This window comes from Geotrypetes seraphini, chromosome 3 (genome assembly GCF_902459505.1).
Source record: "Geotrypetes seraphini chromosome 3, aGeoSer1.1, whole genome shotgun sequence".
Lineage (NCBI taxonomy): Eukaryota > Metazoa > Chordata > Amphibia > Gymnophiona > Dermophiidae > Geotrypetes > Geotrypetes seraphini.
Window position 1 is genome coordinate 54,874,027 of NC_047086.1, and position 25,144 is coordinate 54,899,170.

General features: G+C 40.9%; 1 protein-coding gene across 2 annotated transcripts in view; it reads left to right on the plus strand.

The window, feature by feature from the left end:
• COL9A1 (collagen type IX alpha 1 chain) overlaps nt 1–25,144 on the plus strand; it is a 215,014-nt gene that overhangs the window by 91,295 nt on the left and 98,575 nt on the right. The window contains exons 21-24 of one of the 2 annotated variants that reach the window (XM_033937800.1): nt 2,520–2,573; nt 16,467–16,520; nt 19,933–19,986; nt 23,629–23,718. In XM_033937800.1, the coding sequence (XP_033793691.1) occupies nt 2,520–2,573; nt 16,467–16,520; nt 19,933–19,986; nt 23,629–23,718 (252 nt within the window). The remainder of the gene's footprint in view (nt 1–2,519; nt 2,574–16,466; nt 16,521–19,932; nt 19,987–23,628; nt 23,719–25,144) is intronic. The other variant, XM_033937801.1, reaches the window with a different exon arrangement.

The window sequence follows — 25,144 nt, forward strand, 5'->3', positions numbered from 1 at the left end:
TTACATTAAAGATTCATTTTGTCAGTACATGGGATACAAGTGGGTTTCAGTAAAGGTATATTTTGTCAGTACATAGGATGCAAGTGGGTTACAATACAAGTGGTTTACTATCAAGGTGCATTTTGTCAGTGTATGGGATACAGGTGGGTTACCATAAAGATACATTTAGTCAGTACATGGGTTACAATAAAGATACATTATGTCAGTACATGAGATTCAAGGTGGAAAGTATAATTAGTTTCGGGCCTTGGAATTAGGGGGCGAGGTGGAAGGGTCATGGCGAGGAAGAGTTGGGTATAGGAATTTAGAATTTGTTAAACAGTTGAGTTTTCAGGGATTTTCTAAAGTCTGCGTATGTAGTGGCCTCAAGTATGGGCTTTCCAAGCCATGTGTTCAGCCTAGCTGCCTGGAATGATAACATTCTATCTAGAAACTTTTTGTATTGGTAAGATTTCAAGGAGGGGTAATTAAATAGGTTTGTTCTGCGAGTGCTCTTGTTGGACTCGTTGGGGGAGAACTGGGAGATTAGGTAAGCTGGAAGAATCCCAAAGACAGCTTTGTAGCAAAAACAAGCAAACTTGAAGAGGACTCTGGATTCTGCGGGTAACCAGTGGAGTTTCTGATAATAAGGGGAAATGTGTTCCCATTTTTTTAAACCGTGGATTAGTCGGATCACGGTGTTCTGAATTAATCTCAGTTTGTTGAGGTTCTTTTTATAAGCTCCTAGGTATATGATGTTACAGTAATCTAGGGTGCTTAAGATGGATGATTGTACTAGTAAACGGAAGGACTTTTCATCAAAGAATTTTTTAATAGTGCGAAGTTTCCAGAGGACCGAAATACATTTTTTAAACAGTAGGTTTGTGTGGTTTTCCAGGGTTAGGTGTTTGTCAAGTGTTACCCCCAGAATCTTTATGGTTTGGTCAATTTTGTATTCTTGGCTCTGTAGGAGAATTGAATTGGAACCTCTTCTTTTTCCCATCTATACTCATTTCCTCAGTGCTCTGATCTCTTCCCATGGTTTTCAATATCATCTTTTTGCTGACTCCCAAATCTACCTCTCTACACCAGAAATTTCTACCAGAATCCAGGCCCAAGTCTCTGCCTACATGCCCAATATTTCTGCCTAGATGTCTCACCAACATTTAAAACTTAACCATAGCCAAGAATGAGCTTCTTATCTTTCCATCTAAACCTACCTCTCCTCTTCCCCCATTCTTTATTTCTGTAGACAACATTCTTATCCTCCCTGACTCATCAGCTCACAACCTTTATTCCTCTCCCACTTTCTCTGCACAAATCCAACAGACTGCTAAAGCCTATCGTTTCTTTCTTTATAGCACCAAAATCTGGCCTTTTCTTTCTGAGCACAGTACCAAAACCCTTATCACCTCTTGTCTGCTTCTCACAGGTCTTCCACTAAACTATCTCTGTCCTCTTCAGTCCATTCAAAATTCTGTTGCACAATTTATATTCTGCCAGTGTCACTATGCTCTCTCCTTAAATCTCTTCATTGGCTCCCTATCCATTTCCACATACAGCTAAAACTCATTTTATTGAGTTACAAGTGCATTCAGTATCCCTTATATCTCCTTATACTCCTCCCTGGGAACTCCATTAATCGAGTAAGTATCTCTTATCTGTACCCTTCCCCTCTATTACCAATTCAAGACTCTGTCCAGTCTATATTGTTCCATTTTATGCCTGGAACAGACTGCATCAGTCAATACGTCAAGCTCCGTCTCTGGCAGTATTCAAATCTAGACTACAAGCCCACTTTTTTTAGGCTACTTTTAACTCTTAACTCCCACTAATTTTGTAAAATACCCATGTCTATTTTATCATTCCCTTTGTGAGAAATTATCTAATCCCTATTTGTCATGTTTGTCTGTTTTAATTAGAGTGTACACTTCCCCCTCCCGATTTGCAGTTTTAGGACTCGTGATTTTGATTATTTGCGATTTCCTAAAACCGGAATCACCCCCAACTCCCTTTCGCCTTCCAGACCTCCCCGGACCTTACCTGGTGGTCTAGCGATCTTTAGGGGCAGGAGCGATCTTCCTACGCTCCTACTTCGTGCAAATCACTCATACAAAATGGCTGCCATGAGTGATCTACATGGGGCAGGAGCGTAGGAAGATCGCTCCTGCCCCAAAAGACCGCTAGACCACCAGATAAGGTCCGGGATGCCGGGGGAAAGGTGGGTGGGAGGCGGGGGTGGGTCAGAGCTGGCCCAAAAGTTATTCGCAAATTTTCAATATTCACAGGACGGCTTTGCCCCTAACCCCCGCGAATATTGATGGAGGAGTGTACACTCTACTGAGCATGGATTGTCTCTTACATGTTTAATGTACAGCCCTGAGTATGTCTGGCAATGCTGTAGAAATGATAAGTAGTAGTATATGATTCTCTGTGATAGCCAGCTCCATTTTCAACATCAATAAAACTGGGATTCAGGATAGACCAGCATCGAGGAATGTTTTCTATACAAGTTTAATTTTCCTTATTGTGATTTACAGGGTGCTCGGGGATTAGATGGTGATCCTGGTCCTCGGGGAATTGCTGGTGCACCTGTAAGTAGAATTGTGCATCTTTGATCCTTTCCAACAATAATTGTATCTTGGAGGGAAAGAGGCGACATTCTAATAATATTCTTTATGGAATTCTGTAGAAGATAAGTGATTGTATAGCTTATAATATATAACATTATTTGCCAATCAAAATTTAATAAATTAAAGTCAATTGATGTTTCCAGGCTTGTACAAAAAACCAACTACAACATTAAGATTGTTATGCCTTAGGAATTCTCTAGTTGTTATTATTATTAATAACAATTTATAGCCTGCTGTTTCCAATGTTCAAAGCAAATTATAATTATACATACATTATAGAATATCATCTACCACTTTTTTTTCAGTGCCATTTATTGATTCTAGCCCTATGTGTGTAAATGTTTAGAATAATTGCATTTATGGGCATATGTGTGCATACATACATGTAATTGTCAAAATTCCACCTAAAGCACTATTCGGTAAATTACCACTTAACTTACATAGCAAGGTAGATGTTCACATGTTGGAGTTTGGGCAGGAGAGTGTGGCGTAGTGGTTGTGGGTTCAAACCCTGCACGCTTCTTGTGATCCTGGGCAAGTCACTTAATCCTCCACTACCCAAGGTACATTAGATAGACTGTGAGCCCACCAAGATAGATAGGGAAAGTGCTTTTGTACCTGATTTGTAACTGGTTCTGAGCTCCTTTGGGAGTACGGGCTAAAACAGGTAAGCGGTGCAGCTCGGGCCGAGGACGAAGGCAGGGGTTGCTGAGCTCTAGAAAACCCCCAAACAAAGAAGGTGGTGCCGGAGAAAGAGAGGAGGAGGAGGAGGGGGGGGGGGAGTACCGATTACAGTACTCTTCTGATATTCGCGGTGTTTCAACATTCGTGGTCACTCCGCGAATGTAATCCCAGCGAGTATCGGGGGAGTACTGTATATAGAATTCAGAGGAATATTAAAGCTATTTTTATGAAGATTTGTTTTGAACAACGAATGACTAATAATTATAATTTATGTATTCATGTTCATTATCATAGAAAATTCTTGTATTTCCTATTTGTTTTATTATGTAAATCCTAGAGATTGCTCTGGGTTCTTTTAACTGCTGGGTTCTTTTAACTTAGAACTGCTAAGGTGTTAACAGAATACAAATTTTAATGTTCAAAAAGTTTTATTGATTTTATTTATATGTTGTAGGATTTTCTCATTTATCACTTTTACCAGTAAAAGTACAATAAGTGTATTTGCCATAAGATCAATGACTCCCTCCTTTACAAAGCTGCACTAGTGTTTTTATCTCTGGCCGCCGCGGTAACAGCTCGGATGCTCAGAAATTCTATGAGCGTCGGAGCTGTTACCATGGCGGCCAGCACTAAAAACGCTAGCCCGGCTTTGTAAAGGAGGGGGTTTAATGACTAGGAATTCTGGGTGGTCCCATGCATTTCTTCCCTCTCTACTCCCACCCCCAGTGTTAAAAATACCTTGGCTGGCATGTGAACATGGGGAAAGTCAGCAGTGGGTTTCCATCTGCCAATATCTTTTGCCCCATGCATGCTTAGTTCATGCGCATGAACTGAGTTGCATGCGAGGTGCAGACATCTGATAGAAGCATGCTTCTGACTTCTCCAGTGTTGACAAGACATAGGGCTTCCAGCAGAGGACATCTTCAGCTGGTAGGACTTGGGAAGAAATATTCTGTAGAATAGCACTTGGTTGCTCCTCAATGAAGGCTCTCGACAAAATATTCAAAGGCAAGGAAATAACACTCCAAATGAAGATCAGACTTGTTCATGGAACCACTATATGTTATAACGGTTCTGGAAGTATTCTGAGGAGATCTTGTTGTATACCCAAGGATATACACAATTTAAGGAATAAGTGCCTTCCTTTCCTTAGCACCTTATGCACTCTATGCACTTTATATTTATTGCATGGAATTAAATTAAGACTATAAAAGTCATTTAGAGCACATGTCACTTTACCAAGACCAATGATGAATGTACTATCCCAGTAAGGGCATGAAAAACTATTCAAGTATTTGAGGTCTGGTAATTCATAAGAACATAAGTAGTGCCTCTGCTGGGTCAGACCAGAGGTCCATCACGCCCAGCAGTCTGCTCACGCGGCGGTCCATCAGGTCCAGGACCTATATAGTAATCCTCTATCTATACCCTTCTATCCCCTTTTCCTTTAGGAAATTATCTAATCCCTTCTTGAACCCCAAAACCGTACTCTGTCCTATCACACCCTCTGGAAGCGCATTCCAGGTGTCCACCACCATTTGGGTGAAGAAGAACTTCCTAGCATTGGTTCTGAATCTGTCCCCTCTTAATTTTTTGAACGCTCTCTTGTTCTTGTAGTTTTCGAACATTTGAAGAATCTGTCCCTCTCCACTTTCTCCATGCCCTTCATGATCTTGTAAGTCTCTATTATGTGCCCTCTAAGTCTCCACTTCTCCAGGGAAAAGAGCCCCAGTTTCTCTAATCTTTCAGCATATGAAAGGTTTTCCATGTATTTATCAATTGTATTTTAATATTTTGTACACTTTATGTAAAATTTGAAAATAAAAAATAATGGAAAAAAAAAAAAAAAAGAAAGGTTTTCCATACCTTTTATCAATCGCGTCGCTTTTTTCTGAACCCTCTTGAATATCGCCATATCCTTCTTAAGGTACGTTGACCAAAATTGGACGCAGTACTCCAGATGCGAGCGCACCATCGCCCGATACAACGGCAGGATAACTTTTTTCATTCTGGTTGTAATACCTTTTTTGATAGTACCCAGCATTCTATTTGCCTTCTTAGAGGCCGCTTCGCATGTGCCGACGGCTTCATTGTGTTGCCCACTATTACCCTCAAGTCCTTTTCTTGGGTACTTTCACCCATTACCAGCCCTCCCATCGTATAGCTGTACTTCAGGTTTCTGTTTCCTACATGCAAGACTTTACATTTCTCTTCATTAAACTTCATTTGCCATCTCATTGCCCACTCATAGTTTTTTCAGGTCCCTTTGTAAATCTTCACAGTCCTCTTTAGTCCCAACTCCACTAAATAGTTTGGTGTCGTCTGGGAATATTATTACTTCACACTTCATTTCTGTTTCTAGATCATTTATAAATACATTGAACAGCAGCGGTCTGAGTACCGACCCCTGTGGAACACCACTCGTGACCCTCCTCCAGTCCGAGTTGTGGCCCTTTACTCCTACCCTTTGCTTTCTACCCGCCAACCAATTTGTGATCCATCTATGTACATCCCTTCCTCTCCATGGTTCTTCAGTTTCCTTAGTAGGCGTTCATGGGGTACCTTCTCAAAGGCTTTTTGGAAATCTAAGTATACGATGTCTGTGGGATCCCCTTTGTCCATCCATTTGTTAATTCCTTCAAAGAAGTGTAATAAGTTTGTTAGGCACGATCTTCCCTTGCAGAAGCCATGTTGGCTTGTTTTCATCAGTTTATTCCTTTCTAGATGCTCGTCGATGCTGTCTTTTATCAGTGCTTCCGCTATCTTCCCCGGAACTGAAGTCAAACTTACTGGTCTGTAGTCCCCCGGGTCACCTCTCTATCCTTTTTAAAAGATGGGTGTAACATTATCTATCTTCCAATCCTCCGGGATCACGCCTGTTTTCAGGGATAGATTACAAACCTGCTGTAGTAGTTCTGCTATTTCCTCCTTTAGTTCTTTCAATACCCTAGGGTGGATTCCATCCGGGCCCGGAGATTTGTCAGTTTTTAATCTATCTATCTGCTTGTGTACGTCTTCAAGGTTTACCTCCATGGATGTTAATACGACTTGATATTAATTTGTTCTCTGGTTATATGATTGTTATTTTTTGAATAAATTTTTGTTTTTCTTCAATTTAAGTTGACTTATGTACATAATCGAAATGAAACTATTTCTAAAATCCCGCCTAAATTGGCACTTGGATGACCTAAAAGTCAGGTTGTCCAAGTACCGATAATCAAAATGAGTTTTTAGATGTATCTAGAGGCATCTTAGGCCTCTTGACTGCCACTGTGCATCCAAAGCGAAAAGGTGCATTTTTCAATGAGTGGTTAGGGAGGGAGGTGGATGGGATGTAGGCCGACCAAACTTAGTCGTCATGCATCGATAATTGAAAGTTTGATAAGACTGCCTAGACGGAACTTATACATTGTGACTTAGGCGATCTAAAAACAGGTCTAAGTGCCCAGAAGGTATTCAAAGTGACCAGCTAACCACTGCAGGAACAAAGTACAGACCCCACATACTCCCTCAGTGATCAATGACCCCCACCTACCTACACCGCCATAAAAATCAGAATAAAACATACATACCTGCCTCCAGAACATCAGCACCTGTCATAGGAAAGCCTAGTAGAGCTGCAAAGAGGTGGCTTAAGTAGTCTAGGGGTGGGGAGGGGTGTGTGCTAGTGAACAATAGAGAGGAGGACCCAGGTCTATAACCACTGCATTTATGATGAAAAATGTGAGTATACAAAAACTCCCCCAAACCCTAATGTTCTGCCATATAGGTGCCACCTGCAGCCATAAGGGTATTGGAGTGGTAGACAGGTGGGTATAGTAGGTTTGGGGGTTGTTTTGGGGGGCTCACCATAACCTGCAAAGGAGTTGTGGTGAGATGTTTATGTGGTACCCTTTTTGTGAAGTTCACTCCATTACCCTGTAAAGTTCCCGACTACTCTGTTGCCATGTCTGGGTGGCCAGTCCATCACTTTACTGACCTCTCCTACATCGAAAAGGTCTTGTTCTAGACTTGGACAATGTTTTGGATGAGAATGCGGCATAAAGATAGACAACTTGGTCTGGACGATCAAACAGCTGGACGTATAATTAGATGATTCTTGAAAAAAAAAAATTTTGGATGTGTTTTTCAAGAATGGATTTTAGATGCTGCCGATTTTGGACGACTAGCGCCCTAGGCTCAAAACAGATTTAGACATTGTTTTGTTTTGTTTTTTTTAATTATGCTGCTTCACGTAAACAAGACAGAAAGAAGACTGATTAATTTGAGCTTTGGTGTTGGAGAAGGATTTTTTTTTTTATAACTGTTTATTGGCAGCGGTGAAGAAAATGCATACAAAAGACCAATACAGTAGAATAAGGCCACACTGTAAATTACAAGCAGGAGAAGAATTTTATGCATGCCGTGGACCGCCAGAAGAACTAACAAATTGATTTTGGAAGAGATCAAACCAGCTATGTCACTGGAAGCCCAAATGATGAAGTTATGACTGTCTTATTTTGGTCATACTGTCAGAAGAGAAGAGAAAGATCATTCAAGAAGGACATCATGTTTGGGAAGATTGAAGGAACCAGGCAAAGAGGGCGACCTGCAATAAAACATTGAAAAAACCATGCGGATGATGCTGGAAGACCTTACCGGACTAGCACAAATCTGTTTTTTTTTTTAACATCTGTAATTCATCAAGTTGCTAGGACTCGGGCACGAGTCAAGAGCACCTAAAGAAGGACTTGGGAATCCTAGCCAACTACTCTGAGGATGTGAGCCACTACTGAAAGGGCCCCTTATTACCTGCGCCCTCTCCTACTATGCCACTTGACTAGATTATTTTTTCTTTAGGGTATAACACAGAATAAAACAATTAGTCTCACAGATTAGAACCTATACGCCCCTGTTTTACAAAGGTGCGCGAAGCTTTTTAGCGCGCACTAAACACACACTAAACGCTAATGCGTGCATGTTATTCTATGGATGAGTTAGCGGTTAGCGCATGCATTGATTTAGCGTGCGCTAAATCTGCACTAAAACGCTTAGCGCGCCTTTGTAAAAGAGGGTCTTAGTATATGCTACACAGGGTTCAGGCCCATATCCTGAGTAATGGATAGAATCTGCTAATGATTTGAGGAGCCAAATTTGAATACCAAAATATCTTTTTTTTTTTTCCAATTGCTGAGCCTAATGGAAGAACCTCCCTTAAATGGAACATATTTGATATATTTTCAAAAATTGTCCAAATGCCTTTCATAAAGATCTATGATAGAAACTATTATAGCAAAGTAATGTTTCTGTGCACCGCTTATTGATATAGAGCAGCTATTTGATTTTGATATATCATAGCTGTGAATTGCAAATTAACTTCCAGAGAATTCAACACAACAAAAATGCTTTAAATTAGCTTTGAGAAAAATTCAAAATTGAAAAAGAAAATCAATTACCTAATTTCCTCCAGGTGACAATATGGTTAACCCATTTAGAGCAATATAAAAATTGCTGTTCAAAATGTGACATATAAATTGGTCACACTTGGGGCCATCGCTGTATCCATGGCAATGCCAAACACTTGAAGGAAAAACTGCTTTTCAAAAAAAGAAATAATTAAAGGTTAGCACAAATTGAAATAATGATCAGAAACTCTGTTGGTGTCTCAGAATGCTGCCGTAATGTATTCTCAATAATTTGTAAAGCTGTAGTTTTGAAAAATATTGGTCTCAATCTCATGTATAATGTAATGTAATGTAATTTATTTCTTATATACCGCTACATCCGTTAGGTTCTAAGCGGTTTACAGAAAATATACATTAAGATCTGGTTCAAAGTGGCTAACATTAGAAGAATTCAAATAATTTCTACAGTTGGATAGACATCAGTAAAAGAGAGCTGATGTTGGTTTAAACCACAGGTGTCAAACTCGAGGCCCGCAGGCCAAATCTGTCCCGTGGTCCAATGCCCCCAGGTTTACCTTGTGGCCAGCTCCCTCCTCATCACAGCCGTAGTGTCGCGCATCCCACACCTCATCCGGAAGCATTCCCTCTGAAATTGCGACATCAGAAAGAAGGCTTCCAGTTCGGGTGCAGGACACACGAGGAGCCGCTGCACGCAGATCTGTGCTCGCTATGGCTGTGAGGAGGAGGGAACCAGCCACAAGATGACACCGGGGGTCATCAGACCCACGGGCCACATAAAACGGCCAGGTTAGAGCCGGTCAGAAGGTTAGATACCGGAGGGAGGCACAGCATGGAGGGAGACAAAAAAGATTGGGGGAATGATTTTATTTTCAAGTTAGTGTTTGAATTGTGTCAATTTTGAGCATTTTAATCTGCTGTCTATCTTTTGCACTGCTCAGGAAGAAATATATTTGTTTCTTTTTCTCTGGGGTTGTACTGCAGAATCTTGAATCTTAGGGTGTTTTTTGTAATATATTAGTACTTTTAGTTTTTGGTCCCGTATTTGCATAGGGATTATCTGTGTTCTTGTAGGAATGAATGTTGAGAAGCATATAGTGTGTTTTGTGTTGTTTAATTTTGTGGTTAACCATTACCATTATGTGTTAATAAGATTATATTGTGTGTGTGTATATATATATATATATGAAAAATGAATGGAAAAAATGGTGTTATAATTAGTATTATTATGGGGGTGGGGTCTGGGGCGGAGATTGAGCGGGGTCTGGCCCGCGACTTAGCCTGTGTTTTGGATTTCAGCCCCTTAATGTGATTGAGTTTGACACCCCTGGTTTAAACATTTGTGAAAGACATAAGATTTTAAATAACACATAGATAGGTTGTTGCTTAACAGCTAAGGTGGGCTAACCGATTAGTGTGCGCTAAATGCTAATACGTGCAAGTTAGTCTATGGACGCATTAGCATTTAGCATGCGCTAATTCGATTAGCGTATGCTAATCGGTTAGCGCACTTTAGTAAAAGAGGGGGTAAAGGTATCTTGTTCCAAAATTTGATAGCTTAAAGGAAAAAGCTCTCTTGAAGTGAACGTCTTTGCAAGTGGGGAAGTTCAACAGCAAATGGTCTGTAGATAGAGATGTTATTTGATGGAATAAAACTCAAGCCACTCAAATACACTGGTGCTGTACCATTAACACTGTGGAGCTATCTGACCAATAATTTCAAAAATGGAAAATTCCTAACTACCGGTAATAACGGTGACATTATAATTACCCCAATTCTAAAAAATTGTAAACAATCCCTAACATCAGTAACCAACTATAGACTGGTAGCATCCATTCCATTCTTCGTAAAAATAATGGAAGGTTTAGCACATACCCAGTTGATGGACTACCTTGATCAGTTCTCTCTACTACATGAAACCCAGTCTGGCTTCGGACCTCTGTTTAGCACCGAGACGGTGATTGCGGCGACCCTAGATTACTTACGCACCTTATTCAGCAAGGGCCTTAATGCCCTAATCATGCAATTTGACATGAGCTCGGCCTTCGACTTGGTGAATCATTGTAATTCATTCTAATTCATAGAATCTTTCTAATTCATTGTAAACCGCATAGAACTTCATGGTCCTGCGGTATATAAACTGTTATTATTATTATCATTAAAGAATTTTAAAAATATGGCATGATATTTTAATCTTTATTCGTGCAGTAACCAGTAGAGTCTTTTAATACAACAGCTGTGTTCTGAAGTAGTTGAGTTTTCCTTGATGATGTTCCAGTATAAATAGAATTACAATAGTCTAATGGGGTTAAAATTAGACTCTGTACCAGAAGGCTCAAATGCTTTTCCTTAACACAGTGACAAATCAAAGTTACCTAATTCTAAAGAAGACTTTTTTATATATACAGGTAGTTTACTTGTAGTTCCATTGATAGGTATTATATTAGAATTAGCTCTATCTCTCGCTGTTCTGACAAGGTTCCAGCACAACTATTGTACAACCCCTGCTGTTTTCTGAAACCTCCCGCTATTCTGACAAGGTGACAACATTTTCTCCTGGCTTTAATTTCAAGGTGCAAGGTGCTTCTTGATTTAGTAACTGTCTGCTATGCCTACTGTGTATCTTGTGAACTTTCTCTGCTTTCCTGTGCAGGATACAGCACAACTATTGCATAACCCCCACTCTTTCCTGAGATCTGACAAGGTGATGTCATTCTCCCCTGGCTTTAACATCAACTGTGCTGCAAGGCACTTGTGCCACGGGGTGCGCCAAAGAAGCACAATTTAAGATAAGGTTGTGCTCCTTGTGTGTTCTGGGTCGCCTCTTTGGGCACCTGGGGCTGTGCTTGCAGGCTCACTTTCTTCATTGCTCTTGCACTTCTCTTGGAGATTGTGTCCTCCAAATTTGGAACCCTTCCTTCCCCTCTCCCTCTCCCCTATTCCAGTATTAATCTGAATCAATCTCCTCCACTCTGTCATACTCGCCCTTCACACCACTTCCTTACCCTTTTCGTTTCCTAGTCCCCTACCCACCTCCTTTCATACCTTGAAGACCAGTAGAGCATGACACAAGGACAAATTTGTTCCCATCCCTGCAGGATCTATCTCTATCCCCGTCCCATCCCCATGAGTTCTGTCACTATCCCTATCCCATCCCTGCAAGCTCTGTCCTCATCTGCAAAAGTCTTGAACACTTAAACATCATAAATGTTTGAGGCTTGTGCAGATGAGGACAGAGCTTGCAGGGATGGGGCAGGGGCAAGGTCAGAACAGGGATGGAGATAGATCCTGGGGGGACAGGGACAAATTTGTTCCCATGTCATTTTCTAAAGATCAGTCTACCTAACCTTTATTTGCTAAAACATAAAATGTTTCTGATCTCCAATTTGATTTCTCAATACTCACTTGATCTTCTTTTTGATACTGAGACATGGCTATGTCCCGGTGACGCCAGCCTCTCTTCAGTCTGCATGCCCATCAGGCTTCCTCTTACTCCATGTGCTGCAACCATTTCATTGGGGTGGTGGCATTGTTTGTCTCTTCCATTCCTCTCTTCAGATAATATTATGTTCATTCAAGCCCTTCACTTTCTCTGAGGTGCTCATCCTCCACCTCTCCTTTCTCTCTTCCCATTTCTTTCTTGCATTGATATACCACCCATCTCCTCCTATGTCTCCTTCTTTCTATGGGCTTGATGCCTTTACATCAGAGTGTACTACTCTTTACCATCCCCTGCTGCTTCTCAGTGACTTCAGTCATTCTTCTCCCCAGGACTTTTTCTCCTTCCTGTCCTTCACAGCTAATGCCAGTCTTAGGCAACATGTCTCCTGTCCTACCCACTCTGCCAAGAATACTCTTCACCTAGTTCTCACTTCATCTCAACTTGCATTCTTCCATTTTCTTTTCTTACCTTTCTTCTACCCTGGTCTGATCACATCCTAATTACTTTCTCTCTTTTGGTTCCCTCCCCTCCTGCTCTATGTCTTACCGTAGCTCACCCTACACATACCTTCAATGATACTACATGCTCATATATTTCCAATCCAAATTCACCAAACCAGCATATATCAACGCCATTCAAAATTTCTCAACATGTATTACCCGCATACCCAAATGTAAAAATTGAAAAGTAAATGTGAATTAGGAGTGCCCTCAGAACTTATTATCCCCTATTGCGCAGCTATAAACTTAAGCTGTCGTTACTTGGGTGGAGATAAATATATTCTTTTTCATAGGGCATACTCCCTAGTATCAATGAACAACTTTAAATAGTACTCAGTGCTACATGAAAAAAAATAAGACTACTGCTTAAGATCCACTGTCCACTTCCAAATAATAAAGTAGCTTTTAGAACATTTCAAAGCCAAATAAAATGTACTTATCTAGAGTCCAATTTCTAACCTCCCTTTTTTGCCAGGATTCTGGAAAAAATTGTGTTATTCCAAGTACTTTGACACTTTGAACAAAGCAACATCCTTCGTTCTTGTCAATCTGAATTTAGGCCAGATTACAGTACTGACACCCTTCTTCTTGCCCTCCATGTTTCTGTACAGCTCTTGATCTTCACATCTCTGTGCTTTACTCAGTTCTCATTCCTCCGTCTCTATTTATTGTTTCTGGTATTTGTTTTGTATTGTCCATTAGGCCAGCTATATAAATACTGAACGTTCCATTTTGATTATTATTTTCGTGCCTATTTTATTTATTTATTTGTTTTTATATCCCACCTTCTCATAAAAACTCGAGGCAGATATCAAATTTACTTTCTCTCCTTTTCTTTTTTCTTCTTATGTCTACATGACTAATTTTCAAGGCACTTTGCAAAAAAAAAAAAAAAATTATCGATCTTTTGAAGTTTTAGCTGCATTTGCAAGGTTTTAAGATATTGAAAAAAATTAACTGCATCTGCTTTTATCATTCCTGGCCTCATTTCATGCAAATTCAGTGAAAGCTGAATGTTTCTCTTGAAAGGAGGTAAATAGAGAGATAGAAATAAAGAAGTAGAGGGGCATAATAAAAAAAAAACATCTAAGTCCTCTTTTGGCCTAAGGCCTTAAATGTTGAAAGTAGAAGCAGGGAAAATGTCCATTATCAAAAAAATGTCTGAAAGGAGGTTTTTTTTTTTGATAATGGCCTGCCTCTACGTTCAGCTGTTTAAATGCCCAGACTACCACTACGTCTACACTAACACCATATAATCAACCTAAAAAAAGCCTATCTCCCAAATGCCCAAAACAAGAGCATTTAGGCGATGGAGGAGCCAGTCCTTCACCTAAAAGTTGGATTCTGTAACCAGTGTCTGTCAAAAACAACACCAGTTACAGAATCCCCCCCCCCCACATCGATCCGGGCAGGAGGGAGCCCAAGCCCTCCTGCCCCGTGGCACTCCCGAACCTCCCAACACGATCAGGGCAGGAGGGAGCCCAAGGCCTCCTGCCCTGGCGAACCGTGACCCTGCCCCGCTGACATTGGGGCAGGAGGGAGCCCAATCCCTCCTGCCTAGCGGCACCCTTACCCCCCCACTGGCCGATTCCGATGGGGCCAGGAGGGAGCCCAAGCCCTCCTGTCCCGGTGACACCCCCTACCTCCCACCCCCACTAAAATATGATCCCCCTGCTGACCCCACGACCCCCCCAACCCCCCTACCTTTAAATCTCATGCAGTTTTGTAAAAGGGAGGTTAATTAGTAAATTGGCTTCAGTTATAAACTTAAGCTCATAAATGAAAAAAATAAAAATTGGGTGATAGACTATCTTCTTAGGTGTAATTCTACAACAGATAGGCACCTATTGCATGGCGCCTTAGGGGGGGGGCCTATCTTCAAAGTAGGCATGTTTAGGGGTAGTGAAGGACCTAGGCGCTGCTAGGTGCGATTCTTTAAAGAACATAGGTGCCTATAATGTAGGCCTTTAAAATCCTGGCCTATGTTACAGGTGCCTATGTTTTAAGTTAGGTGCCAATAGGCATGATTCTGTAATAAGTGCCTAAGTGTAATTGACAAGTGATAGGCGCCTGCCTTTTTAGATGCCGTTTATGGAATTTCCCCCTAAGCACTATTCTATAATTGGTGCTTAAAGTTAGATGTAGTTTATAGAATAATACTTATGCCCAAGATCTGCGCCTCAATTTATGTGTGTAAATTTTAATTAAATCTAATTAGCACCATTCTCTGCCTCTAGTGATGCTCAGTTTTCCGTTAAGTGCAAGTAGCCAAGAAAGCCAATAAGGCTTTCTTGTTGTTACTTTGAGAAGCCGATGATTTGGTTATCTGTATAGATTATCCAGAACTTCTATTTAAGTAGAATTGGATTACAACATATATTTTGACTCCTGAGACAGGTGGACTTCCGCCGAAACACGGCTCCTTGTTGAGTTAGAGTTTGAATAAAAGTTTATTGGAAAAGCTTTCTCTCTGACCTCCTACTTCTGTCTGATTTGGTTTTCAAATACAATGCCAATTAAAAATTTTCCGCATGGAATTTGACTAGGCACTGCTAATCTAGCCGACTATCAGCACTTGGCCTAAGAATCATTTATAGAATAAGGGCCTGTGTAATAACAGAATGGGAACTGTACATAAAGTTCTTGGGAGTTCCAAAAAGAACATGGAACTCATGTTCTATTTGCTAGGCTATACGCTAGGCTATTCCTCAATTGTGGAATTCCTTACCAATTTATTTAAGGGAAGAACGAAATATTGATAGATTTAAGAGCAAGTTAAAATGCTTTCATTTTAAAGATGCTGTTGACTGCTAGACATTGCAAATAAGGACCGCACACATCAGTTTAGACCCTTGATCCCTTTAACCCTGCTGAAGACTCAATTTCTTTTTTTTTTTTAAAACCCTTCCTTGATTGTCTCATTTGCTTTCAATTATTGTATTTCCGTCCCTACATTTCGTATTGGTTCTGTTTGTCCGGTAAGTCATGTTTTTGTATATAAATTTTTGTTTCCCTGTACGTTGTCATAAATTGTTTTAGAATTGTGCATTGCCTTGAATGTATGATTAGACGATCAATCAAATTTCAAATAAACTTGAAACATTTTTACGAAATTAAAGAAGTCCTGCAGTAAAAAATGACTAAGCAGTTTTGTCCAGTGCATTAAGGCCACCGCAACCATGCAAATAGCATTTTTCTATTTTTTTGTATTTATAGCCATGCACTACTTTGAGCATGAAGTAATGGTTAAGAAAAGTATATAGGTTTTAGCTTTGTTCTGGCAGTCTTTTTTTTTTTATTCCTTGTTTCATACTTTTCTTGTATTAATGTGCTTTGTAAAACATTTTGAATGATGATTTTATCAGGAAAATGATATATAAATGTAAATAAATAAATTAGTGCAACCATAAAAAAAACACAAATTAGCACGTGCACTTACTGCCACCCATTTTATAGGTGCTAAGGGCTCGTGTGTTATTCCTGTGCTCACCAGTTAGCCCCTCTTCTATGAAACTGCACTAGCGGTTTCTAGCACGGGGAGCTGCACTGAATGGTCTGCGCTGGTCCCAACGCTCAATGAGTTCCTATGAGTGTCGGGAGGAGCGCGGGCCATTCAGCACGGCTCCCCGCGTTAGAAACCACTAGCATGGTTTCGTAGAAGAGGGGGTTAGTGTATGGTAATATAGCTGTGGAAGAATGCACACTCTCTGCCCCTAGGTATATCCCCTCATTTTGTATATAATATGTGTTTCACATTAGATCTTTGAATGATAATCAATAATTCTGCTTTGTTTTTATACTGAAAGATAATTCATGATTTTGCAGGGTGATCAAGGACATCGAGGCCTAACTGGAGAGATAGGCCCGAAGGGTAACAAAGTAAGTTGAAAATGAATATTAATCATGTTTCTATTTTGAATTTCTTTCTCATATGATATGGGTTACGAGGGTCTGGCTCAGTGAATAGCAACACATGTGAACTTTGGGAAGAATAATCCAAATCACAGTTGCCTGATGCTAGGGTCCATCTTACTTGTCAGTACCCAAGAAAAAAAGATCTGGGTGTCATTGTAGACACTGCTGAAATTTTCTGCCCAGTGCACAGTGGCGACCAAAAAGCAAACAGTATGCTAGGAATTATTACCAAGAATAACTATTATAATGCTTCTGTATCGCTCCAAAGTTCAAAGAAGCTCAACCAAAATGATAGAAGGAATTAAACTCTTCTCATATGAATAAAGACTAAAGAGGTTAGGGCTCTTCAGCTTTCAAAAGAGATGGCTGAGGGGGAATATGATTGAGGTTTACAAAATCCTGAATGGTATAGAACGGGTAAAATTGATTTTAACATAGTAACATAGTAAATGACGGTAGATTAAAAACCCGAATGGTCATCCAGTCTGTCCAACCATACATGCTCCATAAATTAATTATTTAGTTTAAATGGTCTTTTTTCTTAGATATTTCTGGGCCAGAAACCCAGAGCCCAGCCCAGTACTGTGCTTAGGTTCCATCTACTGGAGTCTCCATCAAAGCTCATTTCAGCCCATCTTAGCCATCCCAGCCATCGAAGCCCTCCCTAGCCCGTCCTCAACTGAATGTTGATATACGGGACATAGGTCGTGCAAGTCTGCCCAGTACTGGTCTTAGTTCCTTCAATGTATAACCATTATTTTCTGATTAGAGATCCTCTGTGTTCCTCCCTGCCTTATGCTTTATGCCTCTGTGTTCATCCCTGCCTTATGCGCCAATCTGCAGGGAGAAAGGCAGCCGTCCAGCACCAACCACTGCCAGAAAAAAGGTACCGGGGGGCTGCGGGATTCGTGCATCGGGCTGCAGGCTTTGGGCTTTGGGCTTTGGGCATTGGGCTGTGAGCTTCAGGCTGTGGGCTTCCCAGCACCAGACCACTCCCCTGTAGAGGAGGAAAAACCAAGAAAAAAAATTTTGAACCAAAATTTTTTTCCTTGGTTTTTCCTCCTCTACAGGGGTGTGTGTCCTATGGTCGGGTGCATCTTATAGAACAAAAAATATGGTAATTCTTTACCTTAATCCTATCATTCCAGTAGGTCCTGTATGTTTTAATGTATGTTACCCTATTTTATTATGTACAAACCGCTTAGAAGACTGATAGGTGGTATACAAATTTTTATTAAACTTGAAACAACATTTTCCATAATCACGCCTTTTAAGCCAATTAAAAAATTGAAGAATACCTGCAATCCGTGTAATTATTTCAATGAATATGATAATATATGCTCTTGTCCTGTTTAACAGATGGCTTTTGTGAACTTTCATTATACCTGAATGTAATTTTGTTTTTTGTTCATTATTTCAAAATACAATAAAAAGATTGGAACTAAAAAATTAACTTCCACATGGAAATTGGCTAGGTGCCACTAGGCACCGCCAATCTAGGCATCATTTATAGAATCAGGCCTTACTGCCACCCATTTTGTAGGTGGTAAGAACATAAGAATTTGCTGCTGCTGGGTCAGACCAGTGGTCCATCGTGCCCAGCAATCTGCTCCCGTGGTGACCCCCAGGTCAAAGACCAGTGCCCTGAGACCAGCCCTACCTGCATATGTTATGATTCAACAGGAACCTGTCCAACTTTGTCTTGAATCCCTGGAGGGTGTTTTCCCCTACGATAGACTCCGGAAGAGAGTTCAGTTTTCTACCCCTCTCTGGGTGAAGAAGAACTTCCTTACATTTGTACGGAATCTATCCCCTTTCAACTTTAGAGAGTGCCCTCTCGTTCTCCCTACCTTGGAGAGGGTGAACAACCTGTTTTTATCTACTAAGTCTATTCCCTTCAGTATCTTGAATTTTTTGATAATGTCCCCTCTGTCTCCTCTTTTCAAGGAAGAAGAGGCCCAGTTTCTCTAATATCTCACTGTACGGCAACTCCTCCAGCCCCTTAACCATTTTAGTCACTCTTCTCTGGACCCTTTCGAGTAGTATTGTGTCCTTCTTCATGTACGGCGACCAGTGCTGGACGTAGTACTCCAGGTGAGTGCACACCATAGCCTGGTACAGCGGCATGATAACCTTCTCCGATCATTTCGTGATCCCCTTCTTAATCATTCCCAGCATTCTGTTCACCTTTTTCGCCACCGCCGCACATTGCGCGGACGGCTTCATCAACTTGTCGACCAGTACTCCCAAGTCTCTTTCCTGGGGGGTCTCTCCAAATACTGCTCTGGATATCCTGTATTTGTGCATAAGATTTTTGTTACCGACATGCATCACCTTACACTTATCCACATTGAACCTCATCTGTCCTAACCAGTTAGTGTACGGTAATGTACTTGCAATAACCGATTAGTGCAGGAACGGACCAGTCTACCCCTTGCCAAGTCCCTCAAAAATAAAAGTAAAATTATGTTTTAGCAGTGGAGTATTTGATTTGACAGTTACCAAGATGGTTATTCCACCTATGCCCCAAGTCAATAACACTCCTAGCCCACTTTCAACCCATTGGCAGAACTTCATACTAATTAACCTTGCAGTAATTGAAATCACCCATTATCATACTATTGCCCAATTTGCCAGCTTTAATAATCTAAGAACATAAGAACATTTCTTTATCTGTCTACCCATTCTGTCCTGGGGGACAATCTTTGAGATCTCTGACACTGCAGTTTAGCTGATCCCTAGCATTCCCACCCAGATCTTTAAAGCTCCAGTTTTTCAAATCCTCTAACAATATCCTAATTTCTAAACATTACAGATTCTTGTTTATGCCTCATTTCAGAGTCTTAAGCCTAACTTTTTGCCTTTACATTTCCCTCCTAACCTGTTCCGTGCCTTTACAGATCTGTTTCTACTGGGCTGTAAACTTCTCCTTGCTTCCGACTCTTTCTTTGATGCAAACAGCCTGGGCTTTTCTTTCATCAATCAGCAGACTGCATAAGTTGTCCCAAGTGCTTAATTAACTTCCCCTATGCTCTTAGCTGTTGCTGCTTTCGTATCACATCTGGGTGCTGCCTAGTTCTAATATTAGCTCCCTGTCAGTTCAAGACATTATAAGACTACAATTCCCAGCATTCTCATGAGCTTGCTTCATTTAGAACTCCGAAATGCTTGCTGGAGCTCCGTCTCTAACCAAACTGAAGAATGACCATAACTGATATGATTTGAATTATTCATTGTAATATTATGATGTCTAATTTATCTGACTTTCTGATAATATGTGCTTATATGTAAAATGTGTAAGTGTATTAAATATATAATTTTTAAATTTTTCTTCTCTAGTGTTATTTTTTTTAAATGAGTTGAATTTCCCTTATAGGGCCTTCTAGGTTCAAGGGGAATAACTGGCTTACCAGGACCCAAAGGAGAAGCAGTATGTATAGATATATGTTTATATTTGTACTGGTACTTAATTTTATTTATTATTTATTATCCATCTAAATGGCAGTACAGCAGTGTGGCTTGACATAGACAACTTACATTGTAGTAACAGCATAACAATAGTAAATTGAACAAATGTCAGTGTAATGAACAATTAGAGTGAGGTAAACTTGGAATATGCAAATTAAATAATAGCGATAACATGATACAGTATCACCAATGCACATATTAAAACAGTATAGTAGAACATTCATCTAATAGAAATATGATACAATATCAGCAGAATACAAATGAAACACGTTAATATCAGCACATTTAGATAACAGATAAGATACTCAACATTTCAGCACAATATAATGAAACATCCTAATAGACAGCAGAAGGAACGTGCAGTTGGGACACAAAGAGAAACATTTTCGAAAGGACACCCCAGTTTGACTGTCCTTATAAGCAGAACAGGATTAATTCGTCGAGGGCCCCTAGGTACACAAGTACACTGGGCCCCCTGCCCCGCCCCACCCCACCATGCGCCCAGGCGGAAACAGGAAGCTGCGTCAGAGGGAAGCTTTGGAGAAGCAGCACTGCTTGCACAATTACAGTTCCCATTGCCTTTCTTAACCACGTTACTTGCTTGTCTTATTTTCCGTCGATGAGGGGGGGGGCTGCATTGGCAATCGGGGGGTGGGGGCTGCGTTGCTGATCGATGCAAGAGGGGCCCATCGCCGTTTGGAAAAAACAATGTTGATGCCCTCCTTCATCGGGCCCCCCTGACCATTTCGGACCCTAGGCATGTGCCTACTTGGCCTATTGGTTAATCTTGCCCTGCTTATAAGGATTTAAAAACTTTTCTTGGTCCATTTCTTTTGGACTTACATGTTGTTACCCTGCCCTCTTGTTTTTTCCCCATCCTCTTCTCTTTCCTTAACATTATATTGTAGTTCTCCCTTTTCCCTTTTGTACCTGTTTTAAAAAATTGTCCAGATGTTTAGTTTGTTGTTAATTGTTTTAATAAACTATTTATATTACCTTAATTTTTAATTGTACAACCACCTTGAAATACATGATAAGGTGGTATATCAAATTTTTAATTAACTTGAAACTTAAACTTGTCAGAACAGAGACATCCAGCTCATAGCATCCAAAATGGACGTCCATTTCATGTAGATTTTCTAACTGAAAACATATCAGTATTTCTATTTTAAAAATACGTGAGATGGATGCCCGTGTGCTAAGGCCATCCAGTATGAACAGCCATTTTACAAACTGGGAATCCAACATATGAATGGCAAAAAAAAAAAAAAAAGGCAGGAAAAAGGACATCTGTATGGCAGCTTTCTTTGAAGAATGGCCACACAGACATCCCTGCAGAGCAGAGGGGCAGCCTAGTAGTTAATGCAGTGGACTTTAAACCAAGGAACGAAGGTTCAAATCCCACTTTAACTCTTTTATTTTGTAATTGTGAGCTCTCCAGAAACAGAAAAATACATCCCATGCCAGAATGAACACCACTTCAGTAGTGTTCAGGCTTGCAGGTGGCTTATATATTTAGGTAAAACTCTGCTTGTTTGTGTACCATTATCGCGTGGGTCCAGATTATGTGTGACAGCAACAATCCTTCTGATGACACCAGGAGGGGCCTTGAGCAACCTGGGCCAATCAGAGCCTTAGGCCCCACCCCGGGGAGGGGAAGGCCGGCCATTTTGAAGAGGTGGGCCTGCTGGCTGGAGAGAATAGGCATCCCTTCAGCCAGCCTTCGTAAACTAGGTAAGGGGGGGGGGGGTTAAAGAGGTAATTGGAGGCATGGGAGGGGGTCGTTGGGGGTACTATGGCACTGGCAGGAAGGAGTAGGTATCTCTTCCATTGCCGGGGAGAGGGGGTGTCAGGAGGGTTTTAGATGGTGGCAGGAGGGAGTTGGCAACCCTCCCATTTCCGGGAGGGAGTTGTCGGGGTGTTGTTGCATTGCGGTGTGAGGTAGTGGGTTTCTCTCCCACTACTGGGTGATGTGTGTGTGTGTTGCTTGGCAGCAGCAACATTTTGTGGCAGGTCTGAGCTGTCAAGCCTTATTTTCCTGTCAATGCTTGAGCCATTCAGGGCTCAGGAACTGACCAGAAAGTAAGGCTACGACGGCTCAGACCTGCCGGAAAAGTTTGCTCGGAAATGTAGGACAGCGAGGTTGGAGACTCATCCGGCGATAATAGAGAATCGCCCAGAGTGCTTCTTTAAATATTAATGACTTCTTGTAATACATTTGCATGACAGAGTCGGAGACTGCTAGGAAGCTCTGAAAAGACCACGGTAAGCCGTTTTGATAATCCGCCGCTACAATACATGGATGCTAAACTGGCTGGAACCGCTTTAGCGACCACATTAAAGTTATGAGAATCTTCCCCTGGGTCCATTGGTTTAAAGTCCATGACACTAGGCTACTCCTCAGACTGGCTTCCTATTGTACTAAGAATGCCCATGATACCTTTGGTAGGGTTTCCAGATTTTTATCTCAGTAAAATCCGGACCCCTAGACCCACTCCCAGGCCTGTCCAGTTCCATCCATCCCCTCCCCGTTATGCCCCATCCCCGCCCCCACTGCCTATTCGTCAGGCAGGAAGGCATCCGTGCGTGCATGGATTCAACACGATGACATTAAGCACATGCGTGCGTGCATGTGATGTCACCGCATTGGATCCGTGCATGCGCAGATGCTTCCTCCTGACACACTTTCTTTTCATAACCTGGACAAAGTGCCGGGTTTTGAAAAGCCGTCTGGACCTCCGGCCATGTTCTCAAAAGGAGAACATGTCCGGGAAAATCTGGACATCTGATAACCTTAACCTGAAGAGCCTGGTATCCCCTTTCAGTTTCACTTTTAGAGGATAGGGGACAGTAACCAGTGGTGGATTAAGGAGGTGTCTTGCCTTAATCCTTCCAGTAGTCAGTTGCTCAATCAGAAGACCTGTTTGTACCCTGGATGTGACTGAAACAGATCTAACTTAGGATGTCCTTCTTTTTAGGCTTAGACATTTCTTCCTGTTCAGTAATTGCTGTTGGACTTCCTGATTTTAGGCCCTCCTTAGTACCACCCACAACACACCCTCTTGCTATTGGGACATACTGTAGTTTTGGACGCCCCTTGTCTGGCTTTGCAAAATCAGGATTTGGATGCTCTGTGCACAAAGATGTCTACTGGTCATTTTGAAACCTCCATATGCTTTGAAAATAAACTCCAAACGCTAATTTCTTAGCACATTGGCAGTAGGTATATAGGGATGGGTTGGGATTTATATATTTTCTGGAAAAAGGAATTGGGAAAAAGGGGAGGGATTTATCATTTATGATATGATGTATTGATTGTAATTACAAATGTCATGTAATAATTAATTATATAATGTATGATTCAATTCCTGTAAGAATGAAAAATTAATAAATAAAATATTTAAAAAAAAAAGAAAATAAACTCCACAGGAAGGATGGCTTAGGCAAAGAGATCAGGATAAATTAAATGAATGGATGGATTAAGGATAAATTATAGATACTATTGAATAAGATATGTAGAATTGTTCTCGGAGGGCGTATGGCAAACTAGTTCTGTTTTTCATTTCTTTAATGATATGCTCCTTTAACATGATATGATGTGAAGCAAACAACACGTCTAAAAAAGTTTTCATCTTTCAAGGGGTTGCCTGGTGTTGATGGTCGTGATGGCATCCCAGGAATACGTGCAACAAAGGTAGTGTCATCCTGTACTGTTCTTGCTACTAAATAGCTCTTGTTTCCTTTTTCCAAAGGAATGTTGTAATTTTTTTTTTCCTCTACAAAAGGAAATACTAAAATCATTTTTCAGGCTCCTAACAATATCAGATATATTTATACAGAAGGTCTTAACTAATTACACTATCTTATATCCTTTTTTTATAAGTAGCCTTCTGCTTTGATTAGTATATTTACTTGTTTATGTTGAAAGAAAATATCAATTTACCCTCTCTTTTACTAACACTTCGCACCGGCAGTGGTGGCAACTGCTCCGACGCTCATAGGAATTCTATGAGCGTCAGAGCAGTTGCTGGCACTAAAACCCGCGCTATGCTTTAATAAAAGAGGGGGTAAATTTTATAGAACAATTTTCAGACACATGGGGCTCCTTATGAAGGTGCGCTAGGGCCTTAACACACGGAATAGCGCACACTAAATTGCCACGTGTGCTAGCCGCTACCACCTCCTTTTGAGCAGGCGTTAGATTTTTGGCTAGCGTGCGTTTATAGCGCGCGCTAATCCGGTGCGTGCGATAAAACCGCTAGTGCACCTTCGTAAAAGGAGCCCATGGGCCCCTTTTACTAAGCTGTGCTAGCGGTTTTAGCACGCCCTAACTCCCGCGCTACGTGGAAAATACTAATGCTAGCTCTATGGAGGCATTAGCGTGTAGTGCGCAGGGCAATGCGGCATGCGCTAAGCGTGCGCTAAAACCGCTAGCGCAGCTTAGTAAAAGGAGCCTTTGGTGGATTTATTTATTTAAAATTATTTTTAACCTGCCTATCCATAAATCTAGGTGAGGGACAAAGGGAACATACATAATAGCAACAAATACTACATGCAAGAAAAGTACACCACCACCAAGAAACATCATTAAAACAAATTAAAATCCCTGACAAACCTCTAGAAAAAAAAAAAAGAAAATTATGTATATTTTTCTCTTTTTTTTCTCTTTCTTCTCTCCTCTTTCCCTCTCTTTTCATCTTTCGATCCCTGTCTTATTTTCAAATTCATTTCCAGTTCTCTTGCAAGCTGGTGTCAATGCTCAGTGCTATGGAATGTCTGAACCTCACATACCTTACAGATGCAGGGTAATTAGGGTAAGAATGCACTGGGATTTCAAGGTTAAATCCTAATGTACTCCTTCTCGGATCCACACCTCTCTTTTTTTTTTTTTCTCTGTAGAGGAGGGAGGGTAGTTTGCAAAAGAAACCTTCTCTGCAAGTAAATGATTTTACATATAGAGAATTCCTTTGAAGATTATTCTTCTAACGCTTAGGTCTACCCCAAGCTCCATTTTTGAGGTGTGTGCCTCATTTTTTTATAAACTGAACATTTTATTTCAGCTTTGTCATTGCCCTACTTCCAAAACTGTCAAACCATGATTTCATCCTATTTGACTGAAA